Source organism: Arachis hypogaea, chromosome 1 (genome assembly GCF_003086295.3).
Source record: "Arachis hypogaea cultivar Tifrunner chromosome 1, arahy.Tifrunner.gnm2.J5K5, whole genome shotgun sequence".
NCBI lineage: Eukaryota > Viridiplantae > Streptophyta > Magnoliopsida > Fabales > Fabaceae > Arachis > Arachis hypogaea.
In genome coordinates this window covers 7,239,215-7,259,799 of record NC_092036.1, presented here as the reverse complement: position 1 = coordinate 7,259,799, position 20,585 = coordinate 7,239,215, and the positions used below count along the sequence as shown (strand labels likewise).

The window sequence follows — 20,585 nt, the reverse complement described above, 5'->3', positions numbered from 1 at the left end:
TTTTCATACAAAACCACAAAGTGCCATTTTCAAAATAAGCCATTTTCAACTCTTTTCAAAATCAACCAAAACATGCCAATTTCAACCCTTTTTGAAACCAATCAAAATATACCAAAATCAACATCAAGCCTCCTCAACTCATACATTAACACTTTACCACGATTCACAAAACCGCCATATAACCATTTTTACCCATTTCAAACAAATGGCTAAATTACAAACATATCAACATTTCATACATCCTTCCTCATCCCAATTTCTAACAATACTATTTCCAATCAACCATCATTATACATAATGAATATCATACTCAATATCACGTGGTTTCACCCCCAAATCAACCTTAATCATTCCTCAAGCATATATCATAACATACATATCTCTCATGCATTATCATACCATCAAGGCATCAATAATCATACTCACATATATGACCACATAATATATCTCAGCCAAAATCAAACATACCTCATCTATACAATTTCACCCAAAATTACCAATTTCCACACTTCAACTCCTCAAACCTCATTGTTCAATAACCAACCCAATCATTCATATATTCATTATCTGAAATTCATCCAATCACTTGTGTCATCATACAATGTACACATCAACTTACCTTCCTTACCTCTTTTTGGCCTCCGGCCCAATTTCACAATTTAAATGCATAAACCACAAATTAATACTCATTATCCAATACATCAAATTTTCAATACACCAAGCATACAAGGCCACACAATTCTCAACCCAATCATCAATTCACATTACATACCAACTATGCATATTAGCACCAACCATTTACACAATCCAAACTTAATCCTAGGGGCATCTAGCCTAGGAATTCTCATCACACCACACGGTACTTAAATGAAACTTAAACCATACCTCTTGTAGCCAAACCAATTGAGCCTCTTCTTTGGAAGTCTCCACCAACCCTAGTTCCAAGCCTCACCAAAGCTCCTCAAGCAACATCAATCTCCCAATTGTGCACCAAAATCATCAAATACACTAACATAACCAATATCACATACATACATCAACCTAGGGCTCATAAAAGTGACAAATCACAAGGGTTGGAGGGTTTCTTACCTTAACCCACTGAAGTTTGTGATGAATATCACCCATGGATCATACTATAGCACTCCTAAACAACCAAAATCACAAGGTTTCCTCAAAACCCAAACCAAATTCGAATTTGAAGAAGAAAATGAAATCTGGGCAGAGGACAGTGGATTACTCACCAAAAAACTTAGATATAATTGTAGAGGATGAGAAGAGTGACGCGTGGCCGCAAACGGCTCGTCAATCGAAGCTCCATAGCTCAAGTTATGGTGGTTTGAAGATCAAAGAGAGTTAGGTTTTCTCTCTTCTCTTCTCTCTTCTCAATTTCAGCGCCCCAACCCTTCTTTTTAGGGTAAAATGAGCTGAAATGCTCATAACTAATGTTTATATATGTTGGGTCTTGGGCCCACTTAGACCCGGTTCACTTATTTTTGTCCGTTGGCCCAATTTTGGACCAAAACCTTTAAGATTAGCACTCTAAATCGCACTTCAAATATTTCTACCTCCCTTAATTATAATTCCTCATTTCTTAATCTTATTTACTCATAATCAATTTTCTCTGCTGCAGTACCAGACAGATTTCAGCCGGTACTTCCGGTCAAAATTTCACTGCGCATTTTTACGTAGAAAACTATGTCTTCCGACTCGGAAAAATTCACTGAATTCAAATATCATATTTAAATCATCAAATTCCAATTGCCAAATCTTTCAACCATATTCGCTCCTACTTAACTTATTATTCAATTAATTTCGGTTAGATCGTGTATTACAGAACTAGTACTTCTACCAGTTTATTGACCGGTCCGGTTCTCAGAACCTTGGTATTTAGTAGTGCAAGTCCAATACTTTATGTCTCAGCCCAACTCATGTTCCTTCAGTAAATTTCCATAATACACAAATCAAAGCTTCAGCCCAACTCATCGTTTTTTTTGGGTTTGATTGAGAAGTCGCTTCTTCTGTGGTGATGAATTACAGCATTTTCTTTCTTTATAAATGGGATCCTGACTATCTTTGACCAAAAAATGTTCCCCAACAAACACGCGTCCACCATCACTCAAATAAACGACAGAACCAATAATAGTCAAGCTCATCGTTCAAGGCTGCATCTCGCTCCTTGATGGCAAAAAAAAGCCCCATCTCCTTCTTCAACTCAATCAACTAAGGCCCTCGGCCCATATTCACAGGGCTACAAAGTATGTGGAAACTCATCGTCTAAAATGTTTTTTAAGGTTTGTTATTTTATCTTGACCAAAAACAAAAGTTTGGTATTTTACTATTTTCCTTAACGTAGAATAATGTTGGGGTTTAGCATTTTTAATGAAAACAATTAGAGAATTAATTAGTATGGACTTAAATATAAAATAAATAGAAGAAAAATATTGATAACTTAATATTTTTAATTAATTAAAATTTTAAACTATGTAGTTTTAACAATTTTAATTTGTTCGGCTAACTATTTTAACAAATAGTCTCTTATGTAGACTTTATGCTATGTTCTCTCATAAATTTAAATATCACTGTAAAAAATATAACATTCATGTGCTTTCTCCTGTCGGATTAAGGGTGTTTTGGTAAATTGAATTCGTGGTATGCTAAGTATAGGACTGTCAAATAGATTAATCCGATTCATTTAGTCCTAATTCGTTAAGTTTATGGATTAAATGGATTGGTTCGTTTAAATTTACTTTATTTGCGGGCCAAAATTTTTTAATCTGGATCGTTTATAGTTAGTTCGATGAGTTAAACAAGTCAGTCCGTTTATTATTTTATTTTATTTTTTGAAAAATATTTTGACAAATAATACAATTTTTAAATAAAAAACCTTTAAAAAATAATATTTTTTTTAATTGATGAATCGGATAAAAAAATATTAGATAAAAATATTATTTTAAAAAAAATATAAAAAAAATAAATGAACCGTTTAGACTAACCTATTCAACCCGTTATTTTTTTTAGATTAATCGAACTCAACTCATTTAGCTCACAATTTAAACGGAGTTAATTTTAGAAATAAAATCTGTTCATTTATGCAAATTAACGAGCGGACCCGATAAATTTAGCTCCCCTGCTAAGTATTCGTAGTTGGTAACTATTAATGATGTATTTCATTGTTAAAACTTAAAACATATAGCACTCCTAAAAAAAAAAGTAAATGAGTCGGTTATTTTGCGCGGAAAATGAGAAGGTAAAGTATTTGTAAGGTGTAAGACTGGGACTTGGGACGAGTAAAGAAGGTAAAGGCACTCATGCGACGGTTCTAATCTATTTTTCTGAGTGCTGACACTTGCTTGCTTTCTCTATGAAGGTGAAGATTATAATCCTCAGTCCTTAGCAAATTCTCTTGTTAGTTTGCTTGAGAGATTAATAATGGCTTATGTTCCTCCGCACATGAGGCACTCCAAGGACAACCAAAGACCCTCACCTTCACCCGAGTTGCCTCCTCGCCGGAGACAATTCAGCCAAAGCCCTAGATTGAACTTGTCAAGCATCTATTCCAAGGATGCTGTTTCCAATTGGTTCGTGGTTTCTTCACATGATCATGATCGTGATCATAATCAGCTTCACCCTTCTTTACAACTTCGTCCCGTTTCTTTGGAATCTTCTGACTGCAACTTCAAACAAAAGCCACATATTTTAGTTGAGAGCAACCAGCATCAATCTCAAGGTTACACTACACAATCTTCATTATCATCTGAGAATTGTGTTTTTAGACTAATAAATACTCATGTACATCACAGGGACACATGCATCAAGAAACCCCTGGGAAATTGTGGCAGCTAAAGCCATTGACTACTTGCTTTCTTCTTTCGAAAACGTGAGGACTGAATTGAAGTCCCAAAACCCCCAATCTGAACAAATTAAGCCTTTACTGGTTGCAAGATTTGGCAAGATTCTCTTCCACGGGTAAGCAATAGATGAAGTTCACATAAGCTAACAGTAGTTTTATTTATATCTTGATATGAGTGGTAAATGTTACAATATTTGTCAGTACTTTTGCACAAGAAGAAAGACCCACAATGCGACAGCTTCGTAGATCGTTTTACACAAGTGTTCCTGCCTCCTATATGGAGAAAATGACTACTTCGTTGCCACTTGAACTTGGACTTGAACCTGATCATACAGAAAAAGAGTTGTATCTTGTGAAGGTATATATATATGCCCTATATAGAGGAGTGCTATGCGACCAGCAAGTTTTGTGATTTGTAGTTATTAATTAGTCATCATTAGTGTTTTTAATAGTGTGAGATTACATCTAACGGAATAGGATTACTCACTTTTTTTTTTTTGCTGGTTAAGTGCTGGCAAGATTTTAATAAAAGTGCTGATGCCCTAGACTTTCTCTTTTCAAATTTCTGCTCAAGCTGTGATCATGTTTCCTATTGACTTGCCAATTTCTTGCTTATATTATCTAGCTGTCCGATGCCAACCGACCAGAATCAACTATTTCTTGCAAGTGTAGCATAATAAAGGAGCAGAACAAGCTTAAGCTCTACAAGGTAAAATGTCATGATTTGATTAGTTGATTAGAAAATGTTAGCAAAACATGTTACACTTGCTTTTTTTCATTTCCATCTTTCAGTATATTTGATCCCTTTTTCATCCTCATGTTGGAAATTAAATATCACTTGTAATTGTAGGTTGAACTAAATTATGTTCGCCACATGGTCACAGATGTATCCTGTCCTGCTAAGAACCTTGATCTCAGACTAATGCTATGCACCAAAAGGATTATAGCAGCTCCAAAAGTAAGTGTCGTTTTTATTCACTTCTAAAGATTACATCGTGCCAATGTTTTCGGGTAGAGAATTCGGTTATATAGTTTTCCATTTCTCAAATAGAAAAAAGGAACATAGACAATGCAATTGAACTTACTGTATGTGCTCCTATCGCAGGATGATGAAATTCAATGCATTCAAAAGTTGATTGATTCTGCAGTTCTAGATGAAAATGTGAAAGGTGGTTTGAGATGGCCCCTAGGGAAAGCATCTTCTGGAGACAGGTTTTCTGTTATTGGGGTCTGGCACACTATAACTAAAGCTTATGTAGGTCCTTCCTTGAGGCTGAAGGCGAGACATGCTGATCGATTCGATTTTCTGACATCAACTGGTGAATCTGCATCTGAAGTTTCCCTGAAACTGAAAGGAATTGTCTCTGCATTACAGGTATTATTAATATTTGTGGCAAAATGGGGAGAAAAGACTAGTGATTTGTATTTGCAGAATTTGTTAGGTTATAAAGTTTAGACTATAGTTTAATATTTTTTAACATGTTATTGTACTTGGCTCTTATTTCAACTGTAGAATTCACAAAGGAGCCTCATGAACAATCACTGAATGATTAGTGACATTACTAATATTTACTTTGTGCCTGAGTGAAAGATACATGTGAATCCTTCATTTGATTTACAATTCTATACATCTCTGTTTCCAACAGGTGCAAAAGGTTGATACAGCATTGATTTCAAAGATGCTTGAAGATACCATAAAACTGTTATGGGATAAGTTTTTAAACTGTGATGACTTTCTAGGATGATGCCTTGTTTCAAACTTCCATCTCCATCCCTACTTAAACCTTTGATTTTGGTCATAGCTACTAATACTTGCATGATGATCTGTTTCTTGGTGATAGAATCATTATTATGCATAATTTTCCTTCTTCAGTGTTCAGTTTTGAGAAGTGATGGGTTGGGTTAATGTATGCACTTGGTATCTAAATTATGTTTTATTGCACATTATTATTCTCTTCTTCACTGCAATTCATTTTTCTATTAGCATAATGTGTTGTCAGCTAAGCCTATAAAAGAATGAGGGCCAAACAAATCCTTAACTCAAGTTCTATAAAAATGGGGATACTTATAAATGACAATTAAGTTTAAATCTTAATAAATTATATATTATAAACAATGTGTGGTTTCTTTGCATATTACTGATTAGAGATGAAACCTAAATTCAAATTTAATAAGAAACATAAATATTTAGTTAGTTTTGATACCTAAAAAGTTTTACACAGACATTCAATCAAATTTATGAGTTTAAATAATTTTAGATTATGCGTTTAAAAAGTAGTCAATTGTAGAGTTAAATTCGTGTTTATAAGCATCAAAATGCGGCAAAGTTCTTTATAGGTAAAATGTTTTAATTTTGGTGAATTCTACCCTATCCTCTCTAAAATAACATGTAAGTTACCATTCATGATGTGTTACACTCTAATTGGTCATTATCTTAACCATAGTTGGATTATTTTGTAATTACTATTTGAGATGGGTAATAATATAATTTCTTAAAATATCAAAAACTACATTCCCGTTGAAGCACCTTTCCAACTCCTCCATTCTTTCTTCATCACGTAGCTTCGAATCCTTCCATGCATGTCGTCGACATTTGTGACAAGAAGTGACCGTCGTCGTCTACTGCTCTATCACGCAATTTCTCTTTCTTCATCATCCTTAACGAGGTCGTTGAATTTTTTTCGTCCGTAACTTTGCCGTCCTTCCCAACAGCGCTGACGTCTGGTCCTCTCACTCAATCTCTCTTTCTGTGTAGGATGGTATTAAATTTTGTGATTAAAAAATATATCTTTATTTAATTACATTATGGAACATATATTTATATGTAAAATATAATATAAAATAAAGCTAATCAGAGTACTTAAAAATAAAATTAAAACCAGAAATATACAAATATAATAATAAAATTTGTACTCAGATCTAAACAAGTAAACATATCTTTTATCATACATAAATTATTTAAAAAAATAAATAAATTATTAAAATTAATAACACAAGTTTAAAATGATAAATTCGACTTTCTTACAAATATTTTTTATAGTATTTTTATTCTTTTGATTTTTAATTTATCAGTACTTTATTATTTAATTAATGATTAAAAAAATTATTTTTATGAGAAATTATTTTTTGTATTATCTTAAAGAAGAGACCAATATAACAGTTTAAAAAAATCTAAAAATGATATTTTAAATAAAAAGTATTTAATATTAAAATTTTTTAATACAAAAATAAATTGTATAAATATTTAATAGATAGATATAAAATACATGCCTAAAATTGGATTTTATCATTTTAAATTTGTATTATTAATTTTAATAATATATTTATTTTTAAATAATTTATGTATGATAAAAAAAATATGTTTACTTGTTTAGAGTACAAATTTATTATTATATTTATATGTTCATGATTTTAATTATACTTCTAAGTATTTTAAATAGATTTATTATATTATATTATATTATATTTTATCTATGAATATATATTTTATCATGTAATTAAATAAAAATATGTTTTTTAATGAAAAAAATTTAATAACTAAACTAACCATTAATTATGTTGGTAAGAAGTAATCCACAGTAGAAAGAGTGATAGAGTGAGACGACAGGAGATAGCGGTGACGTGGAATAACAGGCAATGAAAATTCATTAAGGAATGATGTATTGAAGAGAAAGATTACGTGAGAGGGCAGTAGATCGCAACGACGAAGCTGCTTCTTGTCACCACCGCGACTTAGAAGGACCGAAGTTATACGAAGAAAAAAGAATGGAGGAGTGAAGATATGCTTCAATCAATGGGAGTGAAGTTTTAATATTTTAAGAAATTATATCATTACTTATTTCAAACCATAAATTACAAAATAACCCAACTATAGTTAAAATAATGACCAATTAAAATGTAACACATCATGAAAGGTAACTTACATATTATTTTAGAGAGGGTTGAGTAGAATTCATCTTTAATTTTTGCTATTTCTATCAATGTCATCCGTGTATGTCACTTCTTTGAAAGAAAAAAGGAAAGTAAACAACGTGATGAACAAAAGGTCCAAAAAGATGAACAAGTAAACACCAATTTATGTAAAGTAAAATTTACTCAACATCTGTGTTAAGATGTCCCTTAAAATTTGCGTCAATCTTAAATGATCCCTGAAATTTACTCAAATAAAGATCTTTAAAATTTGATTCGTAACTCTGTTAATCTTTATATTTGTTTTCGTTAACAGCTTGCTCTGTTGGCGCATTAAGTTTCCACATGACAAAAATGGAAAAAAATGTCATTTTGTGGCTTTATAAATTAGACAAGAAAGCAATATCCTATCATATTTAGATAATTAGATTAACATTCTCACACAAAACCCTCCTTCGTTATTCTTCCTCTCTTCTATGATATAATTCTAAGAAATTTCCATCGCTTCAATAAAATTATGTCATTTTTATTCGTACAGTGCGGCAACTTAATGTGTCAACTCAGTTTGTCGTTAACAAAGATAAATTTAGGAAGCTAACCTGAATTGAAATTTATGAAGTCGGAATGGTATCAATCTAAATTTGAAGGGTGAATTTGAAGAATACTCATAATGTGTTAAAAAACTTAATAGAATAATATTCTTTTATTAATTCAATCAGTATCCCAAAATATTTAACTACAAACAAGAACAATGCTTACATTACATGCTGCAGTGCTTGCTCAGTGATCACTACAAAACAAGTTCAATGTACCAAATTTTAAAAAATAAATTTGTTTTGGAGCACTAATTAGTCTATAAAGTTTTGTAGCCTATTTATTTACATATTGTAAGAGAATAAAATACATGTGAATCTAATTACAGGTGATACTACTCAACGGGACAAAAAATACATACCTGCAAGAGATATGGGAAGGCAACATCAATCATATTGTGCATCCAAGCCAGTTCAAGAACAATGTCAGCCCGTACTAAATCATAGCAAACAAAGAGGCACACACAACTTTGTGAAAGGAAAAGTTAGAAGACTCAATCGTATAACATAAAAGATTGGAACGAGATATGTAAAAGTTTCATAATATATATATATATATATATGGCAGTTACTCCCATGAAAATACCAAAAATATCTTTCCATGATGATCCTTATTTAAAAAGTGTAACTTATTTATTTTACAACACTTTAAATAAAGGTAACATTTTTACTTCAAATAAAATTAAGCCCTACAATCTATTATCCAATGGTCAAAATAATATATCTTCAATCATTAAATCTTCATTGGAGTACTATATATATATATATATCTTAGAACAATTGCAATATTATACCTTCAACTGCATTCTAAGGTGACACAAATAGTTTCACAACAGAGTAAAACTGTGATGAGCTGTTTAACGTATATGGCTAAATAGTAGAGACTCACGGCTTGCGTCCAGATGCCAAGCCAGCATGGGCTTCAAACTGAGAGGCCCTGACCTGCACATGAAAGTTTTTAAGAATTAGAAACCAAAAAAAAAAAAGGAAATATAAACAATGCCTGTATTTGGCAACGCATAGAATACATAAAAAGGAAAAGCACCTCAGATTTGCAGCAGGTACAAAAAATTAGGGTGAATGCGGATCAGATCGGATCGGATATGGTTAAAATTTCGATTCGATCCGCACTAAAATTATCGAATCGGGTCGGATCCAATATCCGCAGATTTTAAGTTTGGATCCGATCTGATCCGATTCGAACATTTGCGGATCGGATCGGATATCGGATATATCCGCAAAATACAAAAATATTTTTAAAGGCTTATTTTTATTAAAAAAATACCAATAAAATTCATTTTTTCTATTCTTTTAAATATGTTTATTCTTAAAATAATATTAAACATACTTTTTTAAATAATAAATTAAAATAATACAACATATATGATAATTATTAGTTGAAATAAAACACAAAAAGAATATTCACTTATTTATTTCTTTATTTTTGCGAATACGCGGATATACGGATATCTACACAAAATTCGCAATCCGATCTGATTAGTGTGCGGATCCGATCCGATAGCATTGCGGATCGGATCCATATTCACAATTTTCAGATCAGATTCGGATAAATACCGCAAATATGCGAATTGGATCCGATCCATGAACACCCCTACAAAAAATTTCATATCCGAGTATGCCTGCACCTCATATATAACACATATTTTATAAAAATCTCTCTATATAGTGAAAGAAGTGAAAGTTGAACCCACAACCTCCCTTATGTAGTAATAACTTACAATAAGTAAACAACCACTAAACTAGTTAGTTAATTTAGTAATTTAGAGCATTAGTTTTTTATTTTTTATGTTATTAATATGTATAAAATTTGAAATGATCGAATTTTATATTTACTTTGAAAAAATTTGATATTTCTGCGGGTAGAATATGGTAGGGTAGGGTTTAGAACTTTAGGGTACGGTAGGGTTAGGGTTAGAATAGGATCCAAACCCTACCCTACCCTACCCATTGTCAGCCCTACTCCCCGTCTCCGTCCCCATTCCCCGCCGTGGGGGAATATCGCTCTCCGTTTCCATTCCCCATAGTGCCCCATTTTTCGCGGGGATCCATTCCCCATCTTTTTATAATTTTGACTAATTATTAATTTACATAGGAATAGAGTTGAAAGTATCCATCCTATATAAAAACAACAAAATTTTATATAAAAAATCTAAACGACAAGATGGTGACTTTTAAAATGACGCTGTGAGTGACGCCATGGTGAGCCAAAACACAGAGCAATGGACGAGGTGGGGGACGCGGCAGCAGAGAGGAGAATGGATACGACGACAGAGTTGTAGAAAGGAACGCCACGAATACAAAGAACAACGCGGTGAGGGTGACAGAACGGTGAGATGAGAGAGTGGCGAGGGAGTGGCTGCAGAAAGGTTGGATGGAGTATGGATGACGTTAGGGATCTATGAATTAAAGAAAGGTTATGCAAATGAGGATTAGGAATTTTGAGTTTCTCTCCCTGTATATATGTATATATGGCATGTGAAATGAGTAAAAAACATATATGAGAAATAAACTATTAAGGACAATTAAGTAAATTTATGAATTTTGGAGATGGGCGGGGACGGGACAGAGATTCCCGCTCGGGTCTTCGCGCCTACTTCGGAGAAATTTTGTCCCCTGTCTCCCATTCCCGCGGAAAAAATTCTCCACAATCGGATCTTCATTCGGGACAGTCCTTACAGGGATCCCCGCGTTTCGGGGAGTTTTTCCATCCCTAGAACCAAGCAAGAAAAGTCATAAAAATCGGTAAAGCAGAAGAACGGTCAACTAAAGTAGCCTCTCCATGAGCATAGTAAGCTACTTTAGTTCTATCTGTGATACACTCTATTTTATCGTTTTAAAATTATGTTAAAAAGTATGGAGTTTATCAATAATAAACTTGTTCAATTTTGGTTCAATTAATTGAATTTTTCGGATTTTACCTTTGATGAAGTTGTGCATGAAAAATATATTTTTTGTGCTCCTAATTATTATATACCATTCAATGCCGTCATCAAATTTATTTAAGTATTTTAAGATTAAGACACATTAATGACCTCAAAAAATCGAAAAGAATTGAACAAAAAAAACAAATTCAAAAAATAATTCAAAAATTTGGCTGACTAGATCCTTATTGTAGCAAGCTTTCTTTTTGCTTGAGCGAGATTCTCACTATAGCAAACTTTCGTCGCTATAGCGAGATGCACCTATGTATCAGGTTTAATGAAGCACACTGAGACTTATTTTTGGGCTTCTCAAAGGCATTAGCAGCTCCAAAAATTCTAAATTTAGAAGCCAAAATTAAGAGAGGGAGACACAATTTATACACACTCATTTTTTTCTTTTTTTTTTTTTAAAGATTTTGAGACATTAAATTTTAGATAAAAAAAGTTCTAATTTTTTTCTAAAATTTAAGGGTTTTATTAATTTTTTTCTCTAGTCCTAAATTTAGTTTTGTTTAATTGTAGTGTTTAATTTATAATTTTTTGTTTTGTTACTTTAGTTTCTTAAAATTTTCTGTTACTTTTTTTTTTGTTATTTTAAGTTGTTGAAGCTTTGACAAAAAACAAAAAAAAGTGTACCTTAATAAGAATTTGATTAATTAGTTCTAAATATTTGACATTATAGCCGATCTTTGTTGACTTAAAAAAAAAAACAGCATAAAACAAATAAAAAGATTATCAATACCAGAAACAAGTTTTCAAGATTTTGGATATAAGACAAATTCGTCTTTAACAAGTAGAATTGACTAACGGTATAAAAGGTTGAAGAGCTCCAACCTAATTAATCTTTGTTAAGGATAAATTTGACCTATACCCAAATTTTTAGGATCTATTTAGAGATTTTACTCTTAAAAAAAAGTCCTATATAAAAAAAAAGGTCTCCGTGGCCATTAATTTGAACAAATTTTAGCTAATATTTAGCCAACATTAAGTCTTTAATATTATGTTGTATTTAAACTTTTATTGAATTTGTGTACAAAAATATAATGCTAGCTAATTGATAATAAAAAATAATAAAATTATTAGTCTTTTAGTATTATTAATATAAAAATTTATGCAAACTTAAAACAGGTTCTTGTATAAAAAAATATATTAGAGATATAATTATTTATATATATTTTTATTAATTTATTTTTTTAAATAATTTTATGACCATTTGAAAGTAATTTTTATTTTCTTTTACACAACGCATTTAAAATTATATCAGACAACCAATGAAAAGGTTGAAATAGATAATTGAGTTGTCAAATAGAATTTCTAAAATTTAATTATTTTATAGCTCTTTATAATTTTAGCAAGTTTATTTAAATTAGCATCTTCTAAAAAGGCAAATAGCCAAATACTAAATACAGGTTTTTTTTTTGTTAGAAATAAGAGACTAAACTGAAAAATGATTTGTTTATTTCTAAGTGTGTTTAAGTTATTTATTTAAGTTGTTTAAAATAATACAATATAAAAAAATATTAATAGATATTAAGAGAATCGTAATAATAAATATTTAAATATACTAAATAATACTAATTGATTCTAATTATATTTTAACATATTGGTTGCCAAATACAAGGTTCCATTATTAGCATCCTTCTTACACCTGGTATACCCACCACATACCCAAATGCACCATCAGGTTAGGTCCCCTTCAAAACTTTTGACCTAGCAAATGCTCATAACTGGTAGTTGCATTGCCTAATTATCATTTATCGCACTATTTTTTGTATTCATGAGCCTTGTGAGCAGCCCATGTGAACAAGCAAAACCACATAAAACGCAATAAAAAAGACCAAACAGGAACTCGCAGTGAGAGGGCTGATGCTGCTATACTCAACATAGCTAATTATAGAAAAGTATAGGTAATTAATAACATTTTTAAATAATATGTGAACAATGTATGAATAATATGAATTAATAGAGTTAAAAGAGTAAATTTAATGAGTAACATTAAATTAGGGTGTAATGTACTTGTATTTGATTTATGATTGTTCATGTTATTCAAGATAATCATTGTTTCTCTAACATTTCCCATTAGCTATTGAGTACTCTTTGTTTAATTTGTTTTTTTCCTTTAAAATATTTTTTAAAATGCACAATTCTATAAAATATAATTACCTTTTGTAGTTTTTATTTGTAATTTTTTGTTTTATATTATTGTGAAGTTAATAAATACTATATGAAGGTATATTTCATCTCATTTCTAGTGCTTGGATCAGCTATGGCCATAGAGATATGTCATATGTGCATGTTCACAACTTAGTATGTGTTTGAATTAAAGTTTGTAAACGGTAATTTATATAAAATTAATTTTATAAAATTGATTTTGATTAAAAATAAATCGATATTAATATAATTTCTATTTGACAATTATTTTTATTATCAAAATAAATTATAATAAAACTAAAAAAAAATTAAACATGTATTTAATACTCCAAACACTAAATCAAATACACTTTTGTTCTCTGCTCTTTGGTTGGTCGCTTGGTTAAGTGTTAGAAACTTACGGACAAAACTAAGACAAATGTGTCTGAGTTCTATCATAGATATGAGAACTGTACCAACAATATATAAATATATAAAATTATATTAAAAATAAGAACTCAAATAATAAAATAAAGAGCCAATGAGTAATAGCTCAAATGACATAGTCTCTCCATATTCAATTAAGAGGTTGCGAGTTCGAGTCTCCTATCTTTGGTAAAAAAAAATAATAAAATAAAGAAATAGAATATTTTTACTAAATGATAAAAAAGTAATTTACATCACTTAAGTTTAATTAAATAAATATAGAAATTATAATTTAGTCAAAACTTTAAAATAATATATATAATTATTAACACTAAATATAAAACAGCAACTTTGGTCTAAATGGCTAACTAAACTGCTGGAGTATCGATTTGCTGAATTTTTTTATAGATATGGTCTAATTTTGATAACTAGGAATCTAGGATGATTCTAAGGTAACTTATAACTATAAAATATAATTATTTTGGGTTTAGTATTTAGCGTTTGTATCAATGTTTAAAAGTATACGTCGTATATTGTTAGATTATTAAACTAAAAAAAATTTAATTAATAACTAAAAATAATAATAAAAAATAATAACTTTTAATGCGCCTCTAATATTTTTTATAGAAAAATTAGTTAAGCTATTTAAATCTTTTAAAAGATAAATAACTAACTTATCATTTTATTTTATTAGAAATTAATTTGCCTAATATTTAAAAAAATCAAGATCAATTTATCAATTTTTTTTGTTAAAAACTGATTTATTCCAAATCAAAATTATTGAGAACTAATTTAATGTATTACTCTCAATAAAATGGGAAGAGTGTATCTTCACTATCTTGGTCAACTAAAGACTAGAGAGATGTAAGCTGTACTGGGTGAATGATTTTTTGTTAGCTTTAATTGATTCGTTATAATTTTACTAAATTTTTAATTTAAAAATATTATATATATATATATATATACTAAAAATTAATTATAAAATTAGTCATGATATATTTATATATATGTATTGTAATTAAATTTTTATAATAATTTTTTAGATTTATAATTTTTACATTTTAGCTTTTCAAAATCAAAATTTACACTTCTAAGATCTAATTTTGGACATTATATTAATCACTAAACTCTTTTTAGTACTGAATCGACGATGCTGAATTGATTTTGACTGGTCAGACTAAACACAGTATAGTTATCAGAATCGAACTGGTGGTCAAACCGATCAAGTTAGTGAGTCACTGGATCATTAGTTTAACTGGTAGGTCACTGGTTGAACTAATTGACCTGGTCTTATATAAATAAAAAATAAAATATAGTAAAAAATTTAGAATTAAAAATTTAAAATACATATTTTTACTAATATTTTAAAAATATCTAGTTATTGTTATTTTAAATAATATGGAACAGAAAAAATAAGTATTTTGTTAATTTTATTCTATCATAAATATTTTTATTTTGTTTTTATATTAAAATAACTATTATTTTTGAATTTTAATAATTTATTAATTAGTTTATATCTATTATACTATTATATACTACAAGTATTTATTGAAAAATAATATTAATAGATATTATATAATTATGAAAAGAAAATAATAAGTGAGTTTATAATTACTGTTAAATAAAAATATAATTAATTTAAGAATGAGTGAATTTATAATTAAAATTAAAATAAATTAAATAGAAGTAAATTATTTGCTAAAAGATATCAATATGTATTTTAATTTACATATATACTAGTAATAAGTAAGTTAGCTTGGTGGTTGAAACTATCGTTCATATCCTTGAGGGAGGGGGTTGAACCCAACTGTTTCATTTTGAAGAAATTTTGAAATTAAAACGGTTCGGTTGGACTGATCTTTACCGAATTTGATTGGTTTTTATCGGTTCATTCTGAATTTGACCAGTTCGTACCGGTTCTTTATCTTGTACGTCTCGGATCGGACCGATATAAGGTTCGATTTACCGGTTTTTTGGCCAAATCGGCCAATCTGGTCCGATTTTGATAACAATGGAACACGGGACTAAACAACATTATATCATTTGTCACTTAAATAAGGCAAAAAACGAGAAGATGAAGAAGAATTTATATAATGTGCAAACTGTATTATCTTCTCTCATTCTCTAAAATGACTCTATTTTTGTCTTGTTTAAGCATTAAAATAAAACTTCGTTATTTAGTCCGGTGTCTAACATGACCATTTAAAGTAGGGGTGCACATGGGTCGGGTGAAGCCGGGTTTGATGGGATCCAGACCTGACCCGAAATATACACCGGGTCTATTTATTAGACCCGAACCCGACCTTAAACCCGATGAAACCAATACACTTTTGGCCCACAATTATACCGGGTGAAAACCGAGTGAAACCGGGCCGTTAACATTACATTACGTTGATACCTTCTTGTAAGCTAACATGTAAAAATATCCAAATTTCCAAGACTCCAACCATTATTTAACATGGTAAAATTCACTTAGAAAAATATAACAAGAACCAACCCTTCTTTAAAATTAAAGCATAACCACAATCAATACTAAAGCAAAACCACAATCAATACTAATATTGTCTAATAATACCAAATATTTAAATCAATACAAATAACACAATATTATGCATTAGTCTAAAGTCTTATGCATTCTAAACATAAAACATTAACTTATAGTCTTATAATGACTAATAACACAAAATATTAAGATTTATAATACTTAAATTCCACATAAAAATAGTCATGATCCATCACTAATAACACAAAATATTAATTGTGCATGATGACCGGGCCACCGGGCCGACTTCGGGTGACCCGAGCTATGGCCCGGACCCGACCCGAAATAATGACCGGGTCTATTTTTGAGGTCCTTACCCAACTCTAAACCCGATAAAATCACACCAAATTAGTCCCTAAAGTGTTCGGAATCGGACCGGACCTTCGAACCGGACCGGATCTGTGCACCCCTAATTTAAAGTTAGTTCAACACTCTATTCGTTGACTCAATATCTAAAAGAGTTCAAAGAGTTCAGGAATTAATATAGTGCATGTTTGAAGCTAGATCTCAGTATAATAAATTTTAAATTTAAGAGACTAAAATAATAAATACATTAAATCTCATAGACCATTATCAGAATTTAGTCATTGTATTGTTGAACTAATTTATTTTAATTCTCAATTTCTTTCTTTATTTAATTGGTTTTTTCGTCTTTTTCTGATTTTGTTGGGAAATTCCATAACCATATCAAGTTTCAAGATTTGTTCTACAATAATACGATGAACCGTTGCTTGCACCCAATGATGATAAAAAATGGAGCACTAGCTATATCACCACTATGAACTTTTCAGACTTGAACTTATATTGAGGATATATCATATGTTTGTATCCCATCAACTTTTTGGTACCATTATCAAATGGATCAAATTTCCGCCACACACACACACAGAGGTAGTGATTATAATCATTATTCACTTATATATCACATGTTCTAAATCCAAGGTGTATCATGTGCGTTCACTTATCATATATATCACATGTTCTAAATCCAAGGAAGTGTATCATTGGTGAATGCTGTATTGAATTTGATACAGACCCTACCTAATTGTAAGCCTTAGGAACTGTTATGACATTAAAAGAGATCAGAAGGAGGGGGGGGGGGGGGGGTTATAAACAATGATGAAAAGATCTATACATGTTCTACGCCTTGGTCATAGAGCAATTACAAGCTAAATAATAAGAATATAATATTCATGTGTTAGTAGGACTTTATCACGTGAAGCTGATTAGAAAGAAAGACTTTTACCAATAATTCACTCGTTAATTTTATAAAGAGTAGGACTGGTAATGGGTAGGATAGATTAGGGTTTGGATTCTATTCTAATCTTATTTACGGGTTAAAAATTTTATTAAAATTCTACCATACTCTATCTGGAGGTTGAGAATCTCTCAACTCTAACTCTACCCGCATCCTAAAGTTCTAAACCCTATCATACCCTACCTTATCCGTAAAATATCAAATTTTTTCAAAGTAAATATAAAATTCAATCATTTCGAATTTTATACATATTAATAACATAAAAAATAAAAAACTAATGCTCTAAATTACTAAATTAACTAACTAGTTTAGTAGTTGTTCACTTTTTATAAGTCATTACATAAGGAAAATTGTGGGTTTAACTCTCACTTCCTTCACTATATACCTAATTTTTATAAAATATGTGTTATATATGAGGTGCGGGTAGGGTAGAGTAGGGTACACCCTAAATCCGTACTCTACCCTACCCGCAGGCATACCCGGACCATACCCTATCGTACCTGCAGCGGGTCGGGTAGCGTACCCTACTCGAACTGGTTGGACCGAGTTGGGTACCCACGGATAAAGTATGAATTGCCAGCCCTAATAAAGAGGAGTGTTAGAAAACAGTAGATTTGTGATTTAAAGTTATTAATTAGTTATTATTAGTATTTTTAATGATGTGAGATTATTTACTTTTCTTTTGCTGATTAAGTACTGATCTCTTAAACTTTTTCTCTTATAAAATTGCATGTTACTAGGATTAGGGATGTCAATGGGGCAGGGCGAGGGCGGGGGCGGGGGATGCCTCCCTGCTCCCCATCCCCGCCCCCAGATTTACTCCCCGTCCCCACCCCCGTTTTCCGCCGTGGGAAAATATTGCTCCCCATTCCCATTCTCCACAGGATCCCATTCTCCGCGGGGACCCCATTTCCCATCTATCTGATAGTTCTAACTAATTATTAATTTCCATATGAATAGAGATGTAAGTATCCATTCTATACAAAAATAATAAGATTTTATACAAAAAATCTAAACGACAAGATGGTGACTTCTTTCGAAATGATGCAGTGGGAGAACGCAACGGCGAGCCAGAGGATAGAGAAGTGGATAAGATTGGAGACGCGGCAACAGAGAGGAGAATGGACACGACGACAAAGTTACGGAAAGAAACGCCACAAATAGAGAGCACGACGCAGTGAGGATCATGGCACGGTAAGGTATGACGATGCGGTGAGAAGGGAGAGCGACGAGAGGGCAGCTGCAGAGAGGTTGGATGGAGTATGGACAGCGTTAGAAATTTCTGAATTGAATTGAAGAAGAGTTATGCAAATGAGGATTAGGACAATTCAGTAAATTTATGAACTTCGGGGATTAGCGGGAATGAGGCAGAGATCCCCGCTCGGGTCCCCGCACCTACCTCGGGGGAATTTTGTCCCCCGTCCCCATCCCCACAAAAAAAATTCTCCATAGTCGAATCCCCATTCGGGGACAGTCCCCGTAGAAATCCCCATGTCTCGGAGAATTTTGCCATCTCTAACTAGGATTAAAATTGAGTTGAATAGAATTGACTTAGATCTAAGATTCACGAAAATTAAGTTCACTTTCCGATTTGATTAATTAAAAATTGATTTTATTTATAAAGGAGTTTAGTTAAAGATATGCTTAAAGTCATTAAAATTATTAACTAAAAAAGTTATTATAGAAAAATATATATAATTTAATTTTCAATGTAACTATTATGTATTTACTAAAATAAAAAATTTAAAATATTTTATTAATAATAATTTTAATTTGTGCTATTAAAATACATGTTAGCTAAAACTATGGTGATTATATATGGTTTTTCTGATCATGTCGGTTGAGTTTTTTTCCTATTTAACAACACTTTTTATTTTAAAAATTAAAAAATAAAAATAAAATATTATTTTAGTTTTAAATGTTTGGACTAAATTATATTTTGATTCTTAATGTTTTAAACGATCTATTTTAGTTTAAAAAAGTTTCAAAATTAATATTATTCTATTATTAAATTTGACATAAACAATTAACATATTAAAAATACAATAACATTCAATTTTAGTATCATCTTTCAATAATTACTAATATAAATAATTTTTCTTAGATTTTGGAGCAGTAATGATTGATTTTCATCTCAAATATTTTATTTCATCTTATTTTTGTTCTTTAGTCCGTTAAAATTTTTTCTTTCAAAAATACTTTTTTTCCCCTCTTTATCGCTTTTCTCTTATTATTTTGTTGCATTCACTCTCAAATTACTATAATAACCATTGTAATGAATAATGATATATTTACGATTTTTGGAAAATATAATGGATGAAAGGGTATTTTTGGAAGAATCTTTTATTTTGATAAGAAAATTAAAATATAACGATATAAATGTTAAGGATAAAAATAAAACGTTTCAAATATTAGAGATGAAATTAGAACTTATTTTAAATGTTAGAGATTAATATAATATTTTATCTAAATCATTAATATATAGATATTTTACTCTCTTCTATTATAAAAAATTTAACAAGACTTATTATCTATTCAATCTATAATAAAATAAAAAATATTACAATTTGGATATAAAAAAAAATTTACTAACAAATATGAATATTATAATTATGTGTTTGTGTAAAATTATTATTACAAATTAAAATAAAAATACATAATATATATATATAATCAAACCGACTCATTAGCTAACGAACTTAGTTTATTCAAATTTAAATTCGATTCATTTAATATATAAATTCAAATTTATACTCAAGTTTGGCTCATAAATTCATGAACTCACCGGTTTATCGAACTGATAAGGAATCGAACTTGAACTAAATTATAATCTAACTTAGGGCCAGTTTGGCTAAACTTCTTAAATAAGTTCTTTTGAAAAATGAGCTTAAAATATAAGGACTTTTATTAATAATAATTTTTAAATAAATTATTT

General features: G+C 30.3%; 1 protein-coding gene across 1 annotated transcript; it reads left to right on the top strand.

The window, feature by feature from the left end:
* The first annotated feature begins 3,162 nt into the window (after positions 1 to 3,162).
* LOC112793442 (uncharacterized) lies at positions 3,163 to 5,797 on the top strand. The gene is made up of 7 exons (XM_025836231.3): positions 3,163 to 3,727; positions 3,801 to 3,966; positions 4,052 to 4,208; positions 4,476 to 4,559; positions 4,701 to 4,808; positions 4,956 to 5,225; positions 5,497 to 5,797. The coding sequence occupies exons 1-7, from the start codon at positions 3,430 to 3,432 to the stop codon at positions 5,593 to 5,595; spliced, it is 1,182 nt and encodes a 393-aa protein (XP_025692016.1). The 5' UTR covers positions 3,163 to 3,429; the 3' UTR covers positions 5,596 to 5,797.
* The last annotated feature ends 14,788 nt before the right edge of the window (positions 5,798 to 20,585 follow it).